The sequence below is a fragment of the Harpia harpyja genome, chromosome 17 (genome assembly GCF_026419915.1).
Source record: "Harpia harpyja isolate bHarHar1 chromosome 17, bHarHar1 primary haplotype, whole genome shotgun sequence".
Classification (NCBI taxonomy): Eukaryota; Metazoa; Chordata; class Aves; order Accipitriformes; family Accipitridae; genus Harpia; species Harpia harpyja.
Genome location: NC_068956.1, coordinates 21642068 through 21662130, shown reverse-complemented (window position 1 = coordinate 21662130; position 20063 = coordinate 21642068). Strand labels below are relative to the sequence as shown.

Below are 20063 nucleotides of genomic sequence, written 5' to 3'. Positions count from 1 at the left end.
ATTTTTTCTTCCTCAGCTACTGGAGTTAAATTTGACTTGGAGTTTGTACACGTATTTACCCAGACTAAGAAGAAACTAACTAAGTTTCAGTTGTCTACTTGGTACCTGTTTTGGACTCATCCACCTGTCTAAATGCTGAGATCTTACTTGGTGGCATTGAGACTTCCAGCCAGAATAAGTTCCCCTGCTTAGAAAAGTTTGTCTTTATTCAAAGGGTCTGTCTTTAAAGGAAGAGTAAAATATCTGAGAAGCAATAAGTGAAATTTCTGTAGAAATAGTATTTTTTGATGTGAGGAAACCTGTTAATGGATTTGTTGCTTAGTGTGAGGAAGGCTTATTTATAGATCTGGTTTCTCTCCCAAGAGGCAGTGCCTTCTGAGCAGTTTTTTTTCTTCAAGTGTGAGCAGTAAGCCTCTGACCTTTCACTTAGTCTCTTAACATTTTGCTTCAGTAGCTCTCATGAAGTGGAAAATTTTAGTAGTGGTAATGCAGTAACCCAAGACATAGAAATTAACTTGTCTTAGTGAGGTTGCCTGTCTTCTGATACCAGTCTAAATGCTATTTTTTAATTAAAATGTTTAGGTTTTTTCTCATGATTATTTCATAAGCCTCCTTTCTGTAGTGTAGGCATCAAGTAGGTTTATCTCATTATCAGAGCTAATGCTTGTTCTGGGTTATTAAATCTTCCATGAGGAATACGGAATTTAAGTCTGATACTTCTGTCTTCCATCAAGTCTTTCTTTAGGTTCCATTTCAATTTTCCAGAGATTAGGTGTTATTGTTAGATGAATTAGCATTTTTAATAAGTAGTGGGTTTTGGAATAAAAGGTGGTATGAGCTTTTGTAGAGCCGTTTTATAACTGTTCAGATGGGGAGTTTAATATCTTGGTTAATAGAAGCTAACATTAAAAGGTTTGCCATTTAAAGATGTTTTTCCTGAATGTTATCATAGAATAGTTTGGGTTGGAAGGGACCTTTAAAGGTCATCTAGTCCAACCCCCCTGCAATGAACAGGGACATCTTCCACTAGTTCAGGTTGCTCAGAGCCCCATCCAACCTGACCTTGAATGTTTTCAGGGATGGGGCATCTACCACCTTTCCGGGCAGCCTGTTCCAGTGTTTCACCACCCTCATTGTAAAAAATTTCTTCCTTATATCTAGCCTGAATCTACCCTCTTCTAGTTTAAAACCATTACCCCTTGTCCTGTCGCTGCAGGTCCTACTAAAAAGTCTGTCCCCATTATGATTTCCTACAGTGGCTAATGGCTCACTAATTTAGACTTAGCATTGCGTAGGTTGAAAGAGTATTTGTATTAGTTTTGTTTTTTACACGACATGAAGCACACTGCTTTTACTAGTGGGGCTGAAAGCAGTTTTGTTGATGTACTTGTGACAGGTTAGCTGGTAAGTGTCTCTTCTAAATGTATTAATGCAAAAGATCTGAAAAAGACAGTATAATGTCAAAATTGGTTCTTCAGGCTTTGTTTCTCTTCTCTACATAGTGCTGTTTTTTATAATCCTTTTAAAATTTGATTTTTCTTATGAGTCTTTGTGTTTGTTCCCCCCTGTCCTTTCTGAATTATTAAACATGTGTTTATCTGTAGGGGAACTTGCATATCTTTAGGTACGAACCAGCTATTCTTGTTTGTCCCTGTTCATTGTGATGCCCATTGTGTCCCTAACATGATTTTGACCTTTGGGTCTATAGTACATAAATAAAATAGTAGTTTTTGTCAGATATCTTTTGATGAAAGCAGTCACTGTAGCTTAAGAGTTACTGTGTGTGGACTTGGGTCAGGGAATTTAATTAGAAAGCAATTTTTCTTAATCCATTTGGATTTGTTCAGATGACCAGTTGCTTAAACTTTTGATCAAAATACTAGACTTGCCTGGTACAATGTATACTGTTTTCCTCAGTCAGAACTCTGTTTATTCAAATGATAAGTGTCTGTCTTCAGTCAAGTCTACCTCATCTTGCTCCTGTTTTACAGTAAATGGCCTCCGGGTTGTATAAAAGTACTAGCTGGAAAACTATGGAGAGCTGGAAAACAACTGGAGCCTGGTTTCATGTCAGGGAGTTTCATTGATGCTTCTTTGTTCATGTTTTATATTTTTAAGTGCTGGATGTGTTGACAGGCCAGAACTTTGTTGGGCAAATCTTAAACATTAAACTATTCTGATTGTAAGCAACATTCATAACATGTATAACAGACTGCAGATGTTTGTTAGAAGTTTCTCCTACAGTACTTATTTGTAGTAATGAAAAACTTTGGCTTTCAACTTCCTTTTGGCAAATACTTGCATATTTTAATTACTTGGTAACTCAGATCAGTTATGGGATAGCAACTACAATTGGACTTTCTTTTGTTACAATTTAGCAAATGTAATATCTTGGTGAGGAAAAATTGTTAATACAAAAGTCTGGCAAAGAGTCATATTTAGTGTACTGTCGCTACAACTAGTGCTGCTTTTAAAGTGTTTTAAGTTCATTTTGCAATGTTATATTTGACATTCCAATTAAGAAGTAGTTAGATTTTTACATAAACACTTCATGATAAAGGTTATTCTTGGCAGGTTAATTTTTCTTCTAAGTAAACAGCGATGACTTGCACTTCATCTCATCCTTGATCTTGCAGTTGGAGAAAATTGTTGTTTTGGATCAGTCCAATGTTTACTCTGTTTTAATATTTGCCTAGAATTGTTTCCTGTGCAAGGAAAACTTAACATTTGGGAAATCTAAAATGCAACATTGCTTTATAACACCCAATTTTCAGTTAAATATTTTAGTATACTTCTGCATGATGGTACAGTTAGCCCAGACTTTGTTACCAGTTAAACAGCCCTTCAACTCCACACTCACCAGGACGACTTGTGGAGTGAATCTTAAACTAAATCATTTGCAACTTGTTCTGTGAAAGTAAGGTATCCTCCATGCTCCCATGGATGTCTGTTTTGATACTTACCTACTCTCATGACATTTCTTTAGCTAAAATAAAACCAGAATAATTCTAAGCTGCAGCATAAAGTTCTCTAATATACCTCTGAAGGTGTGAATATATTGTGAATGTAATTATATTACATGTATCAACTGTGAACTTGGTGATACAGTAGATACTGCTTTCAGACACTAGTTTTCAGGTAAGTAAACAGTGAAGTGCCTTAAATTGATTACAAATGAAAAACATTTGCATTATGCTCAGCTGTTGAACTGTATTTAATCTATGTTTTGATTTTCATTACTGTCATTCAAAAAATGAAGTTAATAGAAATGGAAGAAATGTTTTTTATATATTGGTTCCATGTAGCTAAAGTGGCTCTTAACTCTGGTGGAACCAGATTAATTGACAGAATGTTGTAATGAGGAGGTTGCTATTAAGTGAGTTCATATATAGATATCTTCTTTTTTTTTTTTTTTTCCTTTCCCCAAAGGGTTTCTGAATCCGTTAAAGTGGTTACCTTCTTTTAGCACCTTTGTCTTATGAAAAATTATTTATTTCTGAATTTTACCTTAAAATAGTTGAGAAGCAGAATTTTACTTTCCTTGTGAGTGTTAGATCAAGGGGAAATTTTGACAGAAACCTCTGTTCCTGTTTGCTCTCAAATGGTCAACAGTGATGGTGATTGAAATAAAATAATAAATCTGTCTTTGCAGTTAGACCCTCAGAAAGTGCTTCATCTGTATAGCCATAGACAGTGAAGGGACATGGTAGGATTTTCCTTTACCTGAACAGGGGATTGAATTAGAGGCATGGAATTCAATCTTTGGATTTTATTCCTAGCTACTGTTTATTGCAATTTATTTGGGGCCAGATTTTTGCCTTCTGTATACATTAATTTTTTGGCTGGTGAATAACATTTTTCACAGACTGTGAGAAAATGAGGAACCTTTTTAGTCAGTTTTATTCTGTAGATCTTGTATATACAATGTTTTACTGTATTACAACAAATGGAAGTGGGAGAGGTGGGAAGAAACATCAGAAATAATGATATATTAATGCAGTGTTTTAAATGCAGTATTAAAATTCCGAGAAGCAGCAAGTACCTAAAAGACAAAATAATGAAGCAGGAAAGACATAAATCTTTATACATAGCAAAGTTCTATAATCAACAGAGTAGGTTCCACAGTAAATCTTGGCTTATTTTAGACTCTTCTTTTTTTGTTAACAAGTTAGATTGTCATCTGAATTTTTGGCCTGTAATACAGCATTCTGAAAGTATGAGTTCTGTGTAAAACGAAGCAGCAGTAGCTTATGTGAAAAAAAGTCTTTAAAAAGCACATAAGCTTTTTAAAGAAAATATATTTATTCGTGCTTTTGTTCAAGTTACTGACTTTGGATATTTTCTGTAAAAGATTGGAATTTTCAAGTTTAACATCTAAGGTCACTAGATAAAGACCTTCAGAAAAATCTTTATAGGCATGTAGACTACTTCTGTAGTAGTGATGGCCAGGTTTTAATATCGAAGATGGGTGAATATCTCTGCATCCAAATCAGTGACTGATAAACTGTCTATTCATACAATGCTACCTTTTCTGGCTCAGACAGTAAGTATTCTTTTGTTCACTTGTTCTGAGATGAAAACCAGTAATGATTATTCACATTTTTTCCCCACATAATTTTGAATTTTATTTGTCTCTTCTCATTTGTTGCGTTACTCCTGTAGTTCAGAGCAGTGGTTATTTTCTGCTTCTGATGACATAGGAGTGAGAATATGTCTCCATTGTGTAACAGTTGCAAGTATTTTGGACTGTTTTCTTAATCTAGTTTACTTTCTACCCCAAACTTAAATTTTGACAAAAAAAAATTTTTGACAATATTTTAACAGTTTACTCGGAGTGACTCTTACTGCAGACAGCTTTCACTCTAAGGTATTAGCCATTTTCAGTTGACTTTTTCTTTGACAGAACTTCAGTCAGCTCTTAACTTGCCTTCTTGCATCAGTATTTTTCTACAAGATTTTTTTTAGTTTTCCCTTTGCTAATTTTGAAGTAGTAGCTGAAACATATTTCCAGGCTGGAACAAGCCCAGTGTGCCATATGGAGGTTGATGAATAGCAGGAGTGTTTGGGAGTCTTTCGTGTGGTGAAAAGTAAATTTTCTTTCCTCTTTCAGTGGTGGTGTTTTTATCCACATTTTCTAAAAAGAAAATACATTTTTTGATCCAGTTTTACTTTTTGATTGTGTAAGTACAAGCTCATCTTCTACAGGATGTCACAGGTTTGCTTTCTTAGAGGTGGAATTAACTAGAACATTTTGGATTTAAAAAAAATCAAATAAGAGCAAAGAACACCCGAAATGTAAGTAAAATCTGGTATATAACATAATGGTGGTTCTGCGTTATGAAGGAAAGGACATGTGGACTGCTGCGTCTTATAAACAGCAGTCATATTTGGAAAGTATGAAATAGAATTTTTCCTGGCCAAGATGCGAGAACAGCAAGTATATTAAAATACTCAGCTGTGCTTTGACTTAGATTTTGAGGAAAACTTAAAATCTTACAACTCACGTTGAAACTAGTCTTAAGAAAAAAGATTACTTGCAGCAATATCTTTTGAAAATAATGTAATTGTTCATTCTTGAATGTTTTCAATACTTGTAATCAGATTGCATTAATAAGGCTTTGCAGCTGCTATAGATGACAGTCTTTTTGAGTGCTAACATGTACAATGAGATTTACATTGTAGTGTTTAGTAAAAATGTGTTGCAATTTCTGGGATCTTTCAGTTTCCTTGATGCTCACAAATTGGAGGGGCCTCCAGATGGTCTGTGGGCTTAACCTCCTTTAGCATAGTGGCTGTCTCTTCTGTATTAATATTTTCTTTCAGGGGATCATTAAATGTTGCTGGTTAGTGAGGTGTCCCCTAAATACCTTTGTAATGTGAGTAATATTAGTGCAATTAAACTGCTTTCTTTTCCAAAACTGTCAATGTAGATCTGACTTAAACATCATGTGGGGATTAATGTATTAAAAGGAAGTAAACTTTTCTTCAGATTGGGTTTTGCATCCAGCTGTAGGAGGATGACTTAAAAAATAAAGCATACTGGGAGGATCACAGTTATTTAACACTGTACTCTCCCCCAAAAAACCCAACTTGCATGTTTTGGAAATTAGAAGCTGTTTTTACCTAAAGAAAGGAAGATCTTAAACTGTCTTCCATCTTTTAAAGATCAGAAATGGCTGGTATTAAAATAAAGGTGAATTTGAGACAATATGTAACTTTCTTTTTGAAAACAGTTTCTTCTAAGTCTGTAAGATAGAAGTGTTGTGTGTGTGTGTGTGTTCTCTCTCACATACAAAACTGCAATCCATTTCTATCTTTTCCAGGGTTAATGTGTGTTAGGTGATACACTGAGAGGCTTTTCAATACTTAGTTAATGAAGTTGTATAACAGAATACTATCCTACCCAATTATTTATTAATTTTGTGTAAAATTTACTAGTATATGTTGCAAGGTATGTTAAGACTGATGTTTTTAATATGCTGTGGTAGCTGTCCTGCACATGAAATTTAGTATTTTTTTTATGACAATACATCTGTGATTTTAAAACATTGTTTGAAGTAAAATACTTGTTTGTATTTTTAAAGAATAACTTCAGCTTAGACTAGTAAATATTTTTGGCTTGTTTTAACTACATTTGGGTTTTCTTCTGTGGGGCTTAGATGCTGAGGACTACCCTTAGCAACTGAGTGCTCTCCAAAAGATGTAGAAGGAAAATGAGGGAAGGCCCCACAGAAGTTGAAGACCTTTCTTGTTTTTTCCCAAAACAAAAAGCAGAGAACAAAGATGATGTGCATGGAGGTTTTTCCCAAATACATTCCTATACTTCTGCTGTTAATTAGTATTAAGTGGAGTTCCCCTATTTTAATAACTTTGATATTTCCTTTACAATCTAATTGAAATGATGGAAACACTTAAGAAATGCACTGGACTAACAATAAATCTTTTTTCCATAAGGGAAATCAGAATTTTTTTTTTTCAACAGCTATAATTACCAGTTACTACCATTAGGAATGTTTTTCCAACTTGTAGCATTTACTGGAATGTATGTATCTGCATATATTTCATGCAGTGTGTATTCCTGTTTTTACTGATGTGATAAGTTTTTTAATGTTTAGGTTTTTTTAATGGTGTAACTTAGTGAGTCATCTCCATCAACTCTCTTAATGACTTGAGTCACCAGAGAGGAGATTGGCTTTAACTATCTGCTGTAGCCCTGTTAGAATGTTTTTCTCGGAGACTGAGTCCTGTTGACAGCTCTTAAACTTAATAAAAATTCTTTTCATTAGGCTTCCTCTTTAAAAATAGGGCTGTGTAGTTTTCTGTATGCTACATGTTTTATAGCTACATTTACTTTAATTGTTACCTAGTTTAATGTATTTGCTTGTGTAATTTTATGTGTGGTAAGAGAGCTTACTTTTTTTCCCAGACTCCTGGGTGGGAGCTATCATTCAATTCATAGAATTCTTAAGTAGTTTAGGCCGGAAGAGATCTCTGGAATCATCTAGTATGACGCCCAGCTCAGAGGAGCGGATTAGCTCTGGATTTAGATTCCAGTGCTCAGTAACACAGAGAAATCTTGGATTTTGAAAGACAATCAGTATTTTTCATTTAAAGTTATTTACTATTACTGTATGTGATGGAATAAAATGAACTATTTTGACATATTGTAACTTTTGGATCTTAATTGATGGATAAACCTAAGACGGAAAGGTAACAAGAGGGGTGGGTGGAAGAGAAGGCTTTTATTACTTCTTGCTGGCAGCTTAACTTCCAGTGAGCTAGTCATTGGAGTGAAATAGTAGAATATTCTGAGGAAAAGACAAATAATGCACAATTGAAAGTATCCCCCAAATTCTAGTTTTGACTGCCAAACTAGCAATTTTAACCACTTGTATGATTTATGTCTTTAAAATATAGGCATCTTTCAGTAAATTACAATTTTGTGTGATGTTTAAGGGTCTTATGCCTCCTGGAGAGATGTTTGGAAATAATTTTTCTTCTCTAGAAAGAACTCAAATGACATAAACCGCTCTAGAGTAATGAATTCTAATAAGACGTAAAGAAATGTCATACTATTTTGACAAATATTAAGTCTGCTAGAGAATAGAATTCAGTTTGCGTGTTAATGAAAACAGGTGAGAATCAACAGCACTGTGAATTACATTTTGCTCTACACACACAACTTAAAGTGCTAATTAAGTTACTGATTTTAATGTGCAAATTTATGGGGTGTTCTTTTTTTGATAAGGCTTTTTTTTGATGCTGTGTCATAGTGTTACTGTGGTCACCATTCCTTAGCTGAGAGGTGAGTGAATAGTCCTGTGTTAATTAGGAAGTGCATCTCCTGGCCACAAACACTTGAAGAAAACTGTATGATCTCTTATTGTAATATTTCTGTTGATATCTTGCTTTTTGTTCTAGAATATTCCATGCCGTGGTTTTTCCATACCATAATTTTTTTGGCAGTTTTGTTACCATGAATATTGCATCAGTTGGAGACAAGATTTTTAATTTTCTTTGGGCTGCTGCAATTGCAAGGCCTGTTTCCAGGGGAAAAAAATAGTGTTGGTTTGTCATTTAAAAAAAACAGTTTTATTACTGCTAGTATTTTTGTTTTCAGTGTGAGAAGGGAATTCCATTGGATACATTTCTCCTGTATCAATTCTTAGGTGTCTTTTCAAAACAGTTTCGTGGTTTTATAGAGTGAATTTAAAAATACCCTAATCATTTTAAAAACAGAAGAATCATCTTGGCAGTTCTCTGTATAGTTAGACTCCTGGTATCAGTGGTGATTGAGATGTAAGAATGTTGTGCATGATATACCTCAAATGCTCAAGAAATCATTTCTAATACTTGTAAAAAGGGGAGAATCTATACTACATTAAATATACAGTATATATGTAATCTGAAAACTGAGTGTATTCCATATTTTTGTGTAGATCTACTTTTTACAGTTGACATTAAAATGAGTTGGAATTCTGAGGAAACAAAATTTTTAATGCTTGTATCTAAAGTAACTAGCAAATATAATGCTATAGTTGCATCGTAGCAGTTTTTCTAAAAGCAAATTACTTGGATGAATCAGACCTTCTTGAGGTTTGTTTGCATTAGTGAGTTCTGAAGTATTTTACAAGAATCCTACAACAGAAGTAATTTGGAAATCTTCTGAGTTGTGTAAACAGTTATCTTTTTACAATAGGATATAATTCATTCTTTGTTTGCTTTCCTTTGTTTTTTTGTTTTTTTTTTTTTTTAATCTTCCTAAAGGTTAAATTACACTTTACTACACGTTCTTTGTCTTAAGGCTTCCTTTTCCCCCTGTAATTGCATATCATCCATTTTTCTTGTTCTCTTCCAGTTTAAGTTGTTTTCCCAGGTACCCGGGTGACTTCAGAGGTTCTTAATCACTTCCCTACATATTTCTGTAGTAAAAGTTTAGCCCTCCTCTCTTGCTGCTCAATTTTAACTCCCTGTTATGGGTAGTTATGGGTGGCTTCAGGGAAGGGGCTGAAGCAGGCTGCTACTCAGCAGAAGAATGGCAGTTGCATAGTGAGGAAAAGAAGCTCTGAGAAGATAATGTAATCATTGTTATGTTCTGCAAAGAGCTTGAGTATCCAAGAACGAAGCTCTCAGGTGGGCTGGAATATCAACCAGCATTGGTTCGGCTACTCTGTCATAACTGCCTGTTGGTATTCCTTTCTCTGTCATATTTTGGGCAAAACCGGTGGAATAGTTGACCTAATTTAACCTGCAGTAACTTGTTTATGCTCACGTAGTAAATAGCTGTCTAGGATGTGATTTGTGTGGGATAGGTCTGAATTGTTGTTATCATCTGGACTCCTGCAAATATAGGCTTTGGCAAATTATCTAAGTACATGTTTTTATAGTTAATATGTCAAGCATTTAATTACATTAATGATATATGCTGTCAGTTAACATTTGAAATTGAGTATTTTCTCTGATAGGGGTTTTATCTTAAATTTGCAAATTCCGTGTTAACAGTATAGAAGAATTGCCCCGTGCTGAAAATGGTTTTTTTATATGGTAATAATTCAGCACCAAAGTTAAAGCTACAAAATGGCAAATAATTACTTCATGGTTTTTGTTATAAAGGTTAGACTAGACTAAAACCAAGTAAAAATTATGGGTTCTACCCTCTCTTTTGTTTTACTTACTGTTAACTGAAGACTGGTAGCATTTCAAGCTGAGAAAAAACTGCTTTATTGCTAGGAGGAAGTGTAGTGTGCTTTTTAAAAAAAGTGCATGTAATAGCTTGCCAATGCTTCTATCCTTTGCAAAGAAGACGAGTAAAGTTCTAGTAACTTGTACAGCTTTATAGCTCTGTACTTAACATCCTTATCTAGCTGGTATTGTACTCGGCCCTGCCTTATATGGCACATTTCACATTTAAAAAAAACCAACACCAACTTGGAGTTGAACCTGAGATGCATCAAGTAAGTTATGTGCAGTAATTCAAAATCTGGTACTTTCCCTTGTAGCTAAAGAGTCTCTCACAGCTGTTTGTGGCATGTCCTGCTTTCACACATGCATATATGCATGCATGTGTGCACGCACAGTCTGATTAATGTAAACTGATAGCCATGGTGGTTTTCTACCATGTTGGGCTAGGGATTGACGTTAGGGATAATACACCACTTTTCCTTCTGCTTCATGTCAGGGTTGTGGTGTAAAAGCAGACTAATATCAACAAGGTTGTATGCTGATTTTGTGACTAAGTTGTTTGTATCAGTTTGTTGGTATGATTGATCCTAATAGGGCTGCTGATTTTACTTAAAATGTCAGCTGACATTACTGTGAAAGATCTGACAAAGTAGTTGCATGTTTTGTTACGAAGTTTTAACATGGGCTCTAGGGTCAGAAGAAGAGGTCCTTCTTAGTGTTCACCAACGGCCTTTCATAGCTAGACCTTAAAACCTGCGTGTGTCTTTTAGTTATGAGGCCTTACCTTTCTTCCACACTAAGCCATATTCTTTTGAAAATAGTGTATAATCTTATGTTAAGTACATTTTCTAGGTTAATATTAGTAAAAACAAAGTTAGTGACCAGAGAGCCTTTTGTCATATATCTTATGACAATTTCCCATACCTGGATATTTTTACAAAACTATTTACTCTGTTCTGTCAGATATCGCTGTCTGCTGCTTTAGGTGTGTGAAGATAGAAGACTTATGTTTGGCATCACAAACATGACTGAAGGAAAAGGAGTTATGTGAAACTGTAAAAATACTATGAATGTATTTTCGTTTGATTAATATTTCCATTTAAAGGTTGCTTATAGCAAGACTGATTCAGTTGCCTAGTATATGGAATTGTTTTCAAAGTGCATCTGAACTTATACTCTTAAATCATAAGTGGGATGATTTTCAGAATCAGGTAAATTTTTTTGTATATGCTTATTCTCAGTACATATGTGTTCACTTGAGAGTGGAATATACATTAACATTCTTGCAGAAAATGCATGAGAATTTTTGGTATGTTTCATTAGTTTTCATTTTGAACTGTGAATTTGTTTCTATTTCATCCTTTTGATATAAACTAATACTGAAATCTCTTGGAATTATCTGTGATAGGTGTACTTTGTTTTCCTGTAAGTGATGATTTTTGCCACTCTGGGTACTATCTTTTGAGTATTGTTTCACAGCAGGCCGTGGTTCACGATCAGTAATGTCAGAACTCTTTTGCTGTGGGATGACTGAGCATCAGTTGAATCTGGATCAATTTGGCATGTTATTTGTCTGTTTAGTATAAATGCATGTTACATAGCTTATGTTGATACCAGATTTTTATGCTGGTTTCAAAAGGATAGTCAGTATCTGAACTAACATATCAGTAGTGTGATATAATTTATCAAAACATGTACCACCACCAAGTTAAGTTAAAACTATTTGAACAAAGATGAACTGGCAGATTGAGTTTATGTACCGTAATATAACACATCAGAGCTTGGTTTCCAGTCAACACAAGCATTTTAGAGTTGTGAAGCCAGATTGACTATTACTGAACCACGGCCTTTAGGCAATACTGTAATAAGACCTCTTTATTTACATTTTAACTGTAAATATACTTCTTATTAATGAAAAACACTGTGTGAAGATGGATTCATTTGCAGTTGATCACAACTATTTGGGAGCTTTAGACTGCTTCATCTGATGAATGTAACTTGTGATATTTAACCTTTAGCATTATGCAAAAAATGTACAGCATTGCTATATTGAACTTACTCCAATTTGATTTTACAAAAACGGGAGTATAGTTAACTTTATTCCTTCTACATATTTGTAATCAATGGAAACTTTTGAAACTTGAAAATTTTTATTTTCATGGAGTAAATGGGAATGTTGCAAGTTCTAAGAATGATAGGTTGACCATGAAAACTATGTTTACTTTCAGAGAGAACAGGAAATGAGAATGGGTGATATGGGTCCTCGTGGAGCAATAAACATGGGAGGTAGGGATCTGAAGGAAAAAGGCTTCTGTAATGTAAAATTTCTTTTTCTTTGGGACTGTACATATTACTCAAGCACTACTGATTAGTGACAACTACTGGTAAAAAGGAGTAAACAGTATTAGGAAGTAAAAAAAGTCACATATTCTGCTTCCAAACAGCTGGGTTTTTTTTCCCAAGGTGCATCTTGATTTTATTGTTTTGACTACCTGTGGGAGAAAAATATGATGTGCAAGTTAAGAGAAACAAAAAGGCAGGGAAAGGTAATGCTCTAGAAATTATCTGATACAAAAGAGGAATTTTCTATTCAGAAAGTATTTGGTGTTCTTTTGTTGGAGGGACTACCTATTCAGAGAAGTTGGGACTATAACTGCGTGTAGTGAAATGATGTAGAGCTTAAAACTGGTAAGTTCTTGTTGATGTATCTGACAAAAGATAAATCAATAATGTGGTTGGTGTTTACTAATTTATTGTAAGTCTGTAATTGCAAATATTCTCAGTTCACTTTTGTGACTTAAAATACTGTCACTGCTAAAAGCTGTTACTGTGAAGTCTAGAAAAGTATGTTCTTAATTAGTGCTTGCTTCGTATATGCAGACTTGAAACAGCTTGGAATCTTACTTATCCAGAATATCTGCTTTTAAACAAGACTGAAACTTAGGATATTTCTTTAAAAAACCAAAACTTACTGAACTGTATTAAATGTCAATATGTATCTCTTGGAAGCTTCCTGATGTTCATTTAAAATGAATTAAGAAGATAATTTAAAGAAAAGTTAATACTATTTTTTTTGTATTTTAAATTTGAAAGTACATACAAAACTTAAGTAAACTTTGTCACTTGACCTTTTGAGTAATGTGAATTTATAGATGCATGAATCTGCTTGGTCCAGATTTTAAAATACATTATTCACCATTTCCTTGCATTCATTCATTGAGACACATTTATAGTTGCAAAATAGAAATAGGCTTTTTCTTTCAGTGAAGATGAAGAGCTTTAAAAATAATTCTAAAGGAAGACATTGTGAAGTTACCTACAAATAAGAAGCTGAAGCATAAATTGTGACTGAATTTTTTTATCTTACGGTTTTACTTTTGCATATTACTGCAGTCTACTTGAAAATTTCTTTTAATTAGGAGACTTTGTAAATATTGATACTGTGCCATATCCACATCCATATCCACAAGATACACTTTTTATGTACAGACTTTAAATGTGTATTTATAGCAATCAGTTCACAGCCCTTTTCTTGTCAGGTTTTAACACTTAACAGTGATGTTCTCATAGTTTTGCTTTGTAAGCTTTGTGCTGTGACTTGATTTTAAACTTGATACAAATGCTTTTAGAAATAAATGTGTAGTTGCAAATGAAGGTACAGTAACAGAGAACTAATATTGTAAAAATGGAAAAATATCTATAGTGAATAGGTAAAGATAGTGTTTGTTTTCACAGTATCTGGATTTTAGCTTAGCTCACTATAGAGATTTTTTTTTTTTCTCCAGCCCATTAACAACCCCACCCCTACAACCAAAAAAACCCATCCCTCAAAACCTGCAGTAGACCTTTAAGTAGTAAACCTTTAATTGTTGATCTTACCATTCTTTCTCAACATTTCTGTTGGAATTGTAACTTTAACTGGCCTTCACCTGTGCCATTTGCGACTTTTCATCATGTGGGACAATGGGAAGCTGGAGTATCTTCAGTAATGGGAATACCCGTATGATAGCCTTACTAGAAAGTAAGGTACCTTTGTGATGGATTTAATTAGTGTTGGGCTAACTTGTGCAGAACCACTCATTTTTCTATTTTCTGCAGCAAACAAGTTCTGAGAGAATCTATATGCCTCATCATAGCGCATGACTGGATCTGTAATGCTAAGTGCAGCTGATAAGCTTTTTAATATAGAAAAAGAAAAGACTTTTTTGGGAACTATCTCTGCATTGATGAGGATTATTGACTATAGCTTGTTGCCAGCTGTGCCAGACCTTGGCATGTGCAGTTCAGATACTTAGAGTGTACTTTTTCAGCCCTCTGGATTGCAGAAAAAGACCTTTTTTTAGTGACTGTGCATTGTGGCATGAACACTGATGACTGCTTTCCATCAGTTACTGAACCTGGTCCAGTGAATTAACTGCTAACATCAGTGTCCCACCAAAAAGAACAGGCAATCAAGTGGTTAGTTTTAGGGTCTGCTTTGGAGCTAGGAGAACCTCTGAGGTACAGCTAAAGTGCTGTAGTGGCCTGTTGCTGAAACTGTGCAGGGCCCCACTCTCCCCTTGCATTACGCTCCCTAGCTGTCCTCCTGTCAGAGCTGACTCTGCCTGAAACTGGCTTAGTGATATAGAGGTTTGATAATATAGGTCACTATACATCACCCTGGAAGCAATATGGGTGCATTTGTGTGATACAGAGGATAGGAACTTTGTTGCAGTTGAAAGATAAGTGAGCACTACTTGGGTGTGGCCAGCTGGCTAAATTTAATTGGGCTGGTAAACAAGCTGGTAATGGATAATTGAGCATTGACTGCTTTTAGTTAATGGCACTACTACCAGCAGTAAGCGCTGACATCACGATAGTCCTGCAGAGTACTGAAGATGAAGGTTTCTCCTTATATTGGCAGTTCAGACTTCCCCTGTTCATTCTATATTTAGTCACTGAATGGATGACTCTCAAAAACAGTTTTAGGGCATATTCAACTGTAATCCTCTTGAATTGTAGCACGATATCCTACCTGCTATGTGAACTGATCATGCTTGTGGGTTGGTAAGCATCCGACTTGCACATACCTTTGTTTTGGCTTAGTGTCATAGGGAGAGGTCTTGGAGTTTCTCATTAATAAGCTCAAATGAGTTCTGCTTTTCAAAATTACAGGATTTTTCTCTATTGCTTCTAAGAAACTTGTTTAGCACTTTACATGTGCTACTGTGTTGCATGGATTGTTATTGCTAAGCAGTTTGCAGTTGGCATAATGTATATGATCAAGCCCAGGTCTGCAATTTCAGCAGAGTATCTTGGATGCAGTGGTTTCACTGACTGCTGTGATATGTGTACTCAGGGCAGGTAATGAAGATGCAATTTTGCATACCTGCAGATAGTCATATTACTGTATCTGTGCTAAATGGCCTGCTTAAAATGATGTACATTTATATATTCATTACTAAAGAAGTTACAGTTGTGATGAGAGGTGAGAGGTTGATTTTTGAAATAACAAGTTTAGTAGTCTAGCAACATGTCATATTTCTTGATATTCTTGTATGTTGTCATGACTTAAAATGTAGGCTAGATTCCAAAGGTATGTCTTCTTCCATTATCAAAGTTTGGATGCACACTTTTGGCTGAAAAGGGTGGATTATTGGTGGTGGTGGGGAGCGCATCACCACCAGTCTTAAAGTTGATGATATTTCATAATAGCAGATGTAAATGATAAATATAACTAGACTTTTTTCTTTCCTATAACGTGAGAAAATGTTAAGAAGGCAATTTTACCTACCTGTTGAGTATGTTAGTGGGTACTGGCGGAGTGGTGTTTCCTAGCACAATATTATAGCTAAATGATCTCCTCCAAAGAAGTTTTTAAGCTTTTCTTCTACCTCCTACTGTGAGTCAGAATTTTGGAGGAGACTTCTGTCACTTTCAATTCTAATAAAACTTCCCTCAGTTTTCTAGTACTTTTACTATAATAAATTACATTAAATGCAAGATTTATTTATGCCATATTACAAATAATTTATTGTAAAGTTGAGCACCATCTTTGGTATTGCATTTAGATGTTAGACTAATATACTGTAACATTATATACATTTAACATAATACTGGTAGAACAGTTCTTGCAAATGTATATTTAATATGTTATGATCCCTAAAGAGCCAAGTTGCCTTATAGTTGCCAGTTACTGCAAAATCACTTGAGATTTTTGCTAAATTGTGGTGTGTATACTGCATATATATGCTATATGAACACTTCAGTTCCTGCACAGAGACCGTACAGCTATCTTTAGCTGTAAATTTCAGGACTTTGAAATACATGAGGCAGATTATGTAATGCAAAATAATAGGACTTAATGAAAATCTGTTTAAAAGCAGATGATTGAGATAAATGTACAGTCTCAAAGAATACTTTTTTTATTTATTTCAAGTATTGGAAGTCTTGTACATTTGGCTTTTTAAATATTGTAAACTGTTTGTTTATTCTTGTAAAATTCAGATAGGACAGCTCTAAGTATAGATTGTTTTGCGTAGATGCGTTTAGCCCAGCACCTGCTGGTAACCAAGGCCCTCCTCCAATGATGGGTATGAATATGAACAACAGAGGAACTTTACCTGGCCCTGCAATGGGTCCTGGTCCTTCCATGGGACCAGAAGGAGCTGCAAATATGGGAACACCAATGATGCCAGATAATGGAACAGTGGTAACGTATCACAAATTTAATTACTTTGAATAGCTGTCATGCCTCATGGCGCATTTTTGTTACCAAAGATATTTTCACACTGAGTAAGAACATGTTACATGTTTTGAATCTGTTAAAAACAATTGATAAAACTTGTTCATGCAAATAATTTACAACACAGAAGGGAAATCTTTATTTGATATTACTATGAAAATCCTACTTCCCTTAGTAATGGGGTGAATTCTTTGATCGGTAACCAGACTTTAAATTGAGGTTAGAATGTACAGCACTTGTGGCAAAACTTTGCATGTATGACCTGTCACGAAAAACTCACTGATAGAAGGAAATCACTTCTGTGAAGTGAAGAAGGAACAACATACCAGAGTAATGTGTAGATTTAGGCATTTGCTGGTTTTTCTTTTGTGAAACTAAATTCTATGTGTTAGCTTGTTGGGGTTTTTGATGAACAGTTAAATGTTGGAAGCTATGTAGTGTGAAGATATCTTTGTGTAAACTATTTAATTTTTAAAAGCGACTTTAGTGTTTTTTGTATTTCCTTTCTAACACTGTTGAAAGCATGAGATTATGACAGTGATTACTCCACTTACAAAATAAGTATGCCAGTAGCTGTTAGGGATAACTGTCATATCAATACAGGAAAAATAATATTGCCCAGTTCCCAAGGGTGGTAGGGAGTGTCTTGTACGCATCTGGAATTTTTTGTCAAGAGCAGATATGCCACTGGGATGCCGTTAAAACACTAGCCACTTTCTCTCTGTTCTCATAGCCAGTCACTTTTCCTAGCTGTAATGTCTTATGTAGAGAAACAACTATATAATTTTTAATCTGATTTTTACATATTTTTCAGTATTATTCTGTAAATAGATATTTGGGATGTTCTAGTGGAGGTGTGATAAAAAGGAGTATATAGTATAAACAGCGATTCCATTATAGTTTTACTGGAACACAGAAGCATTTGTAGCTGTATTGTTTTATATATGTCTTCTCAATGGTATCCATATGTGATTGAGCAATCTATATAATGAAGTTTGGACAAAATCCTTTGTTCCTTAGAGGAGAATGAGATTTTGCTTGAGCACAAAATACATGATGAGTCTGGTCTTTACCAGTTAGAGGAGAGGATCTCACTTCACATCATAGGAGCCAGCTCATTTTATCAGTTGTGTCATTTCTCACAAAGCAGGGGGGATGCTTTTCACAAAATACTGTTTTCAGAGTTGCTTTTGCTGGAGACCACTTTGTTACTGGTCACCTCTGGAACATTGTCTTGTGATTATATAGACACTAAAAAAGAAGTATAAGGAAAAGAACGTGGTATCATAAATCATGGTATCTATCTCAAACTGTTGTTTTTCTACAGAAAGTCATTCCAGGTATGGAAATTTAGGGAATATAATGACCCTGTAAAATGCATGTTTTAAAAAAATTTTTTTCTTCCATTTTTTTCTGCATGCTACTGAAGGACAAATTAGATTTTTTTTTCTCCCCCCCCCCCCATTTTGGACTTTCAAGGTTTTTAATTTGGGTGTCAGGCCCCTACAGAAATGCATAGCCTTATTGTATTTTTCCTGTCATTGGAAAGACACTTTAAAGATGCTGTGAGGGCTGCCTACTAAAACACTGTAAGAGTTAATTTCAGTTTCCACTGAAGCAAATGGAGTATATGCTTTATAGACCAGAAATACAGTTTTCATTTTTTAACTTGGATGTTTTTCTGAAGTCTTTTAAGGGAAAGTTGGAGCAATCTTCTTTTTGTTCCATTGCAGTCTTTTGAAACATAGATTAGCTTTGAACATAACATTTTTAAAATAGCTTTTTCCCTCCCATACTTTATTGTAAGTAGTTAATTACTGCAGTTTTCTTGTTAGCTGGAGGGAGGGGTCCTTGTTGGAAAGGGGACCTGACTCTTTGACCAAAAGTCAAATGGTAAAAATTATCAGAAGTATGTGATAAGCTATTTGTTGAAATTCGTATCCATTGCTAACAAGCTGGCATGAGTTAAAGATAATTTTTAACAATTTTTAAGCAGTGCTGCAGATTTTAAGGTACTTCGGGGCAGTAGTAGATCCTTATGCAACTGTTGAAGTAACTTTTTTCTTACTCAATGTCACGTTTTAAACGATGCACTTATATACAACCATGATCTAAGTTGCATATATTTTTATCTATATAGATATAATGCTGTTTTTAAATAATAGATATAGGAATTAGCAGACTTTAGAACTGTAGAGCTCTACTACTGTTACTGGAGTTAGACTTTCAGAAGAAGAATTCTCTGATTTGGGCATATAAATAAAGTGCTGGTATTGAATGTTCTTGTTGAACTCTGAATACCTGGCCAGTTAATGTAGATCTCTGTATGGAAGGAGTTTCTTCTGAAAGCATAACTGTCCTCAACAGATGAATGATGAGTTATTTCAAGCTCTGATTGTACCATATATCTATGCTTTTAATAGTTTATGTTATGTTGAGTTAATGCTTTAAATTTCATCATGTGGGGTTCTATTTTTAAATGCTTGCATAAATACTGACCTATAAGTGCTCAGATGCATGTTTTCTGTTTTAGGTCTTAATTGCTATAGCCAAATAAATCTGTGTAAGCACATATACCTTTATTAATATTAGGCACAGAACTAAAGAAAATAAATGTGGAACATTAACTGGATTTTCATCTTCTATTGATATTTTAGATTAAGCTTTAGATATATATCAAGTTTTTTTAAACTAAGCATAGTCCAGTTATGCATTTTGTCACTAGTTGTGTCAGTTTATTTGGACTGGGTTTTAAAAGACTAACTAAAGATTCCTAAAGTGCCATACAAAAGGCTGACTCCAGGTTGTATGGACTGAAATATCCACAGATATGTGGGTGTGTAAGTCTTCAGGTTATATTGCTATTAAAAGAATAAGCCTGCAGTCTCTAGAAATACAAAAGCGCCTTTTTTTTCCCCCTAGTTTGATAATGTTTCTGTGTCTTAATTTATTTAAGGGAGAAGGATTGTAGTTGGTACGTAAGGCAGAATATGGCTCAGGCATAAAATTGTTTGCTGTCTCTTCTGTTACATAGAGAATATGTATTGCTTGAGATGTGCTCGAAAGGATGCAGTTACATTCAGCACCAGAGTTGGTCTTAATACTTAAGTTTTAATTTTTAATTTACTTTACAAAGTTGGAGCGTAACATTAGCACT

At 34.6% G+C, this 20063-nt stretch overlaps 1 protein-coding gene across 9 annotated transcripts in view; it reads left to right on the top strand.

Annotated features, from left to right (window-relative positions):
• The window catches only part of PSPC1 (paraspeckle component 1), a 66057-nt gene that overhangs the window by 19907 nt on the left and 26087 nt on the right, over window positions 1–20063 (top strand). For 3 of the 9 annotated variants that reach the window (XR_008238906.1, XR_008238905.1, XM_052812396.1), the window contains exons 7-8: window positions 12411–12468; window positions 16704–16873. The exons of 4 other annotated variants lie outside the window; for them this stretch is intronic. Coding sequence is in view for 3 of the 5 variants with exons in the window: in XM_052812396.1 (XP_052668356.1) it covers window positions 12411–12468; window positions 16704–16873 (228 nt within the window). In the remaining 2 variants the exon portion in view is untranslated. 2 more of the 9 variants (XM_052812394.1, XM_052812391.1) reach the window with 2 other exon arrangements.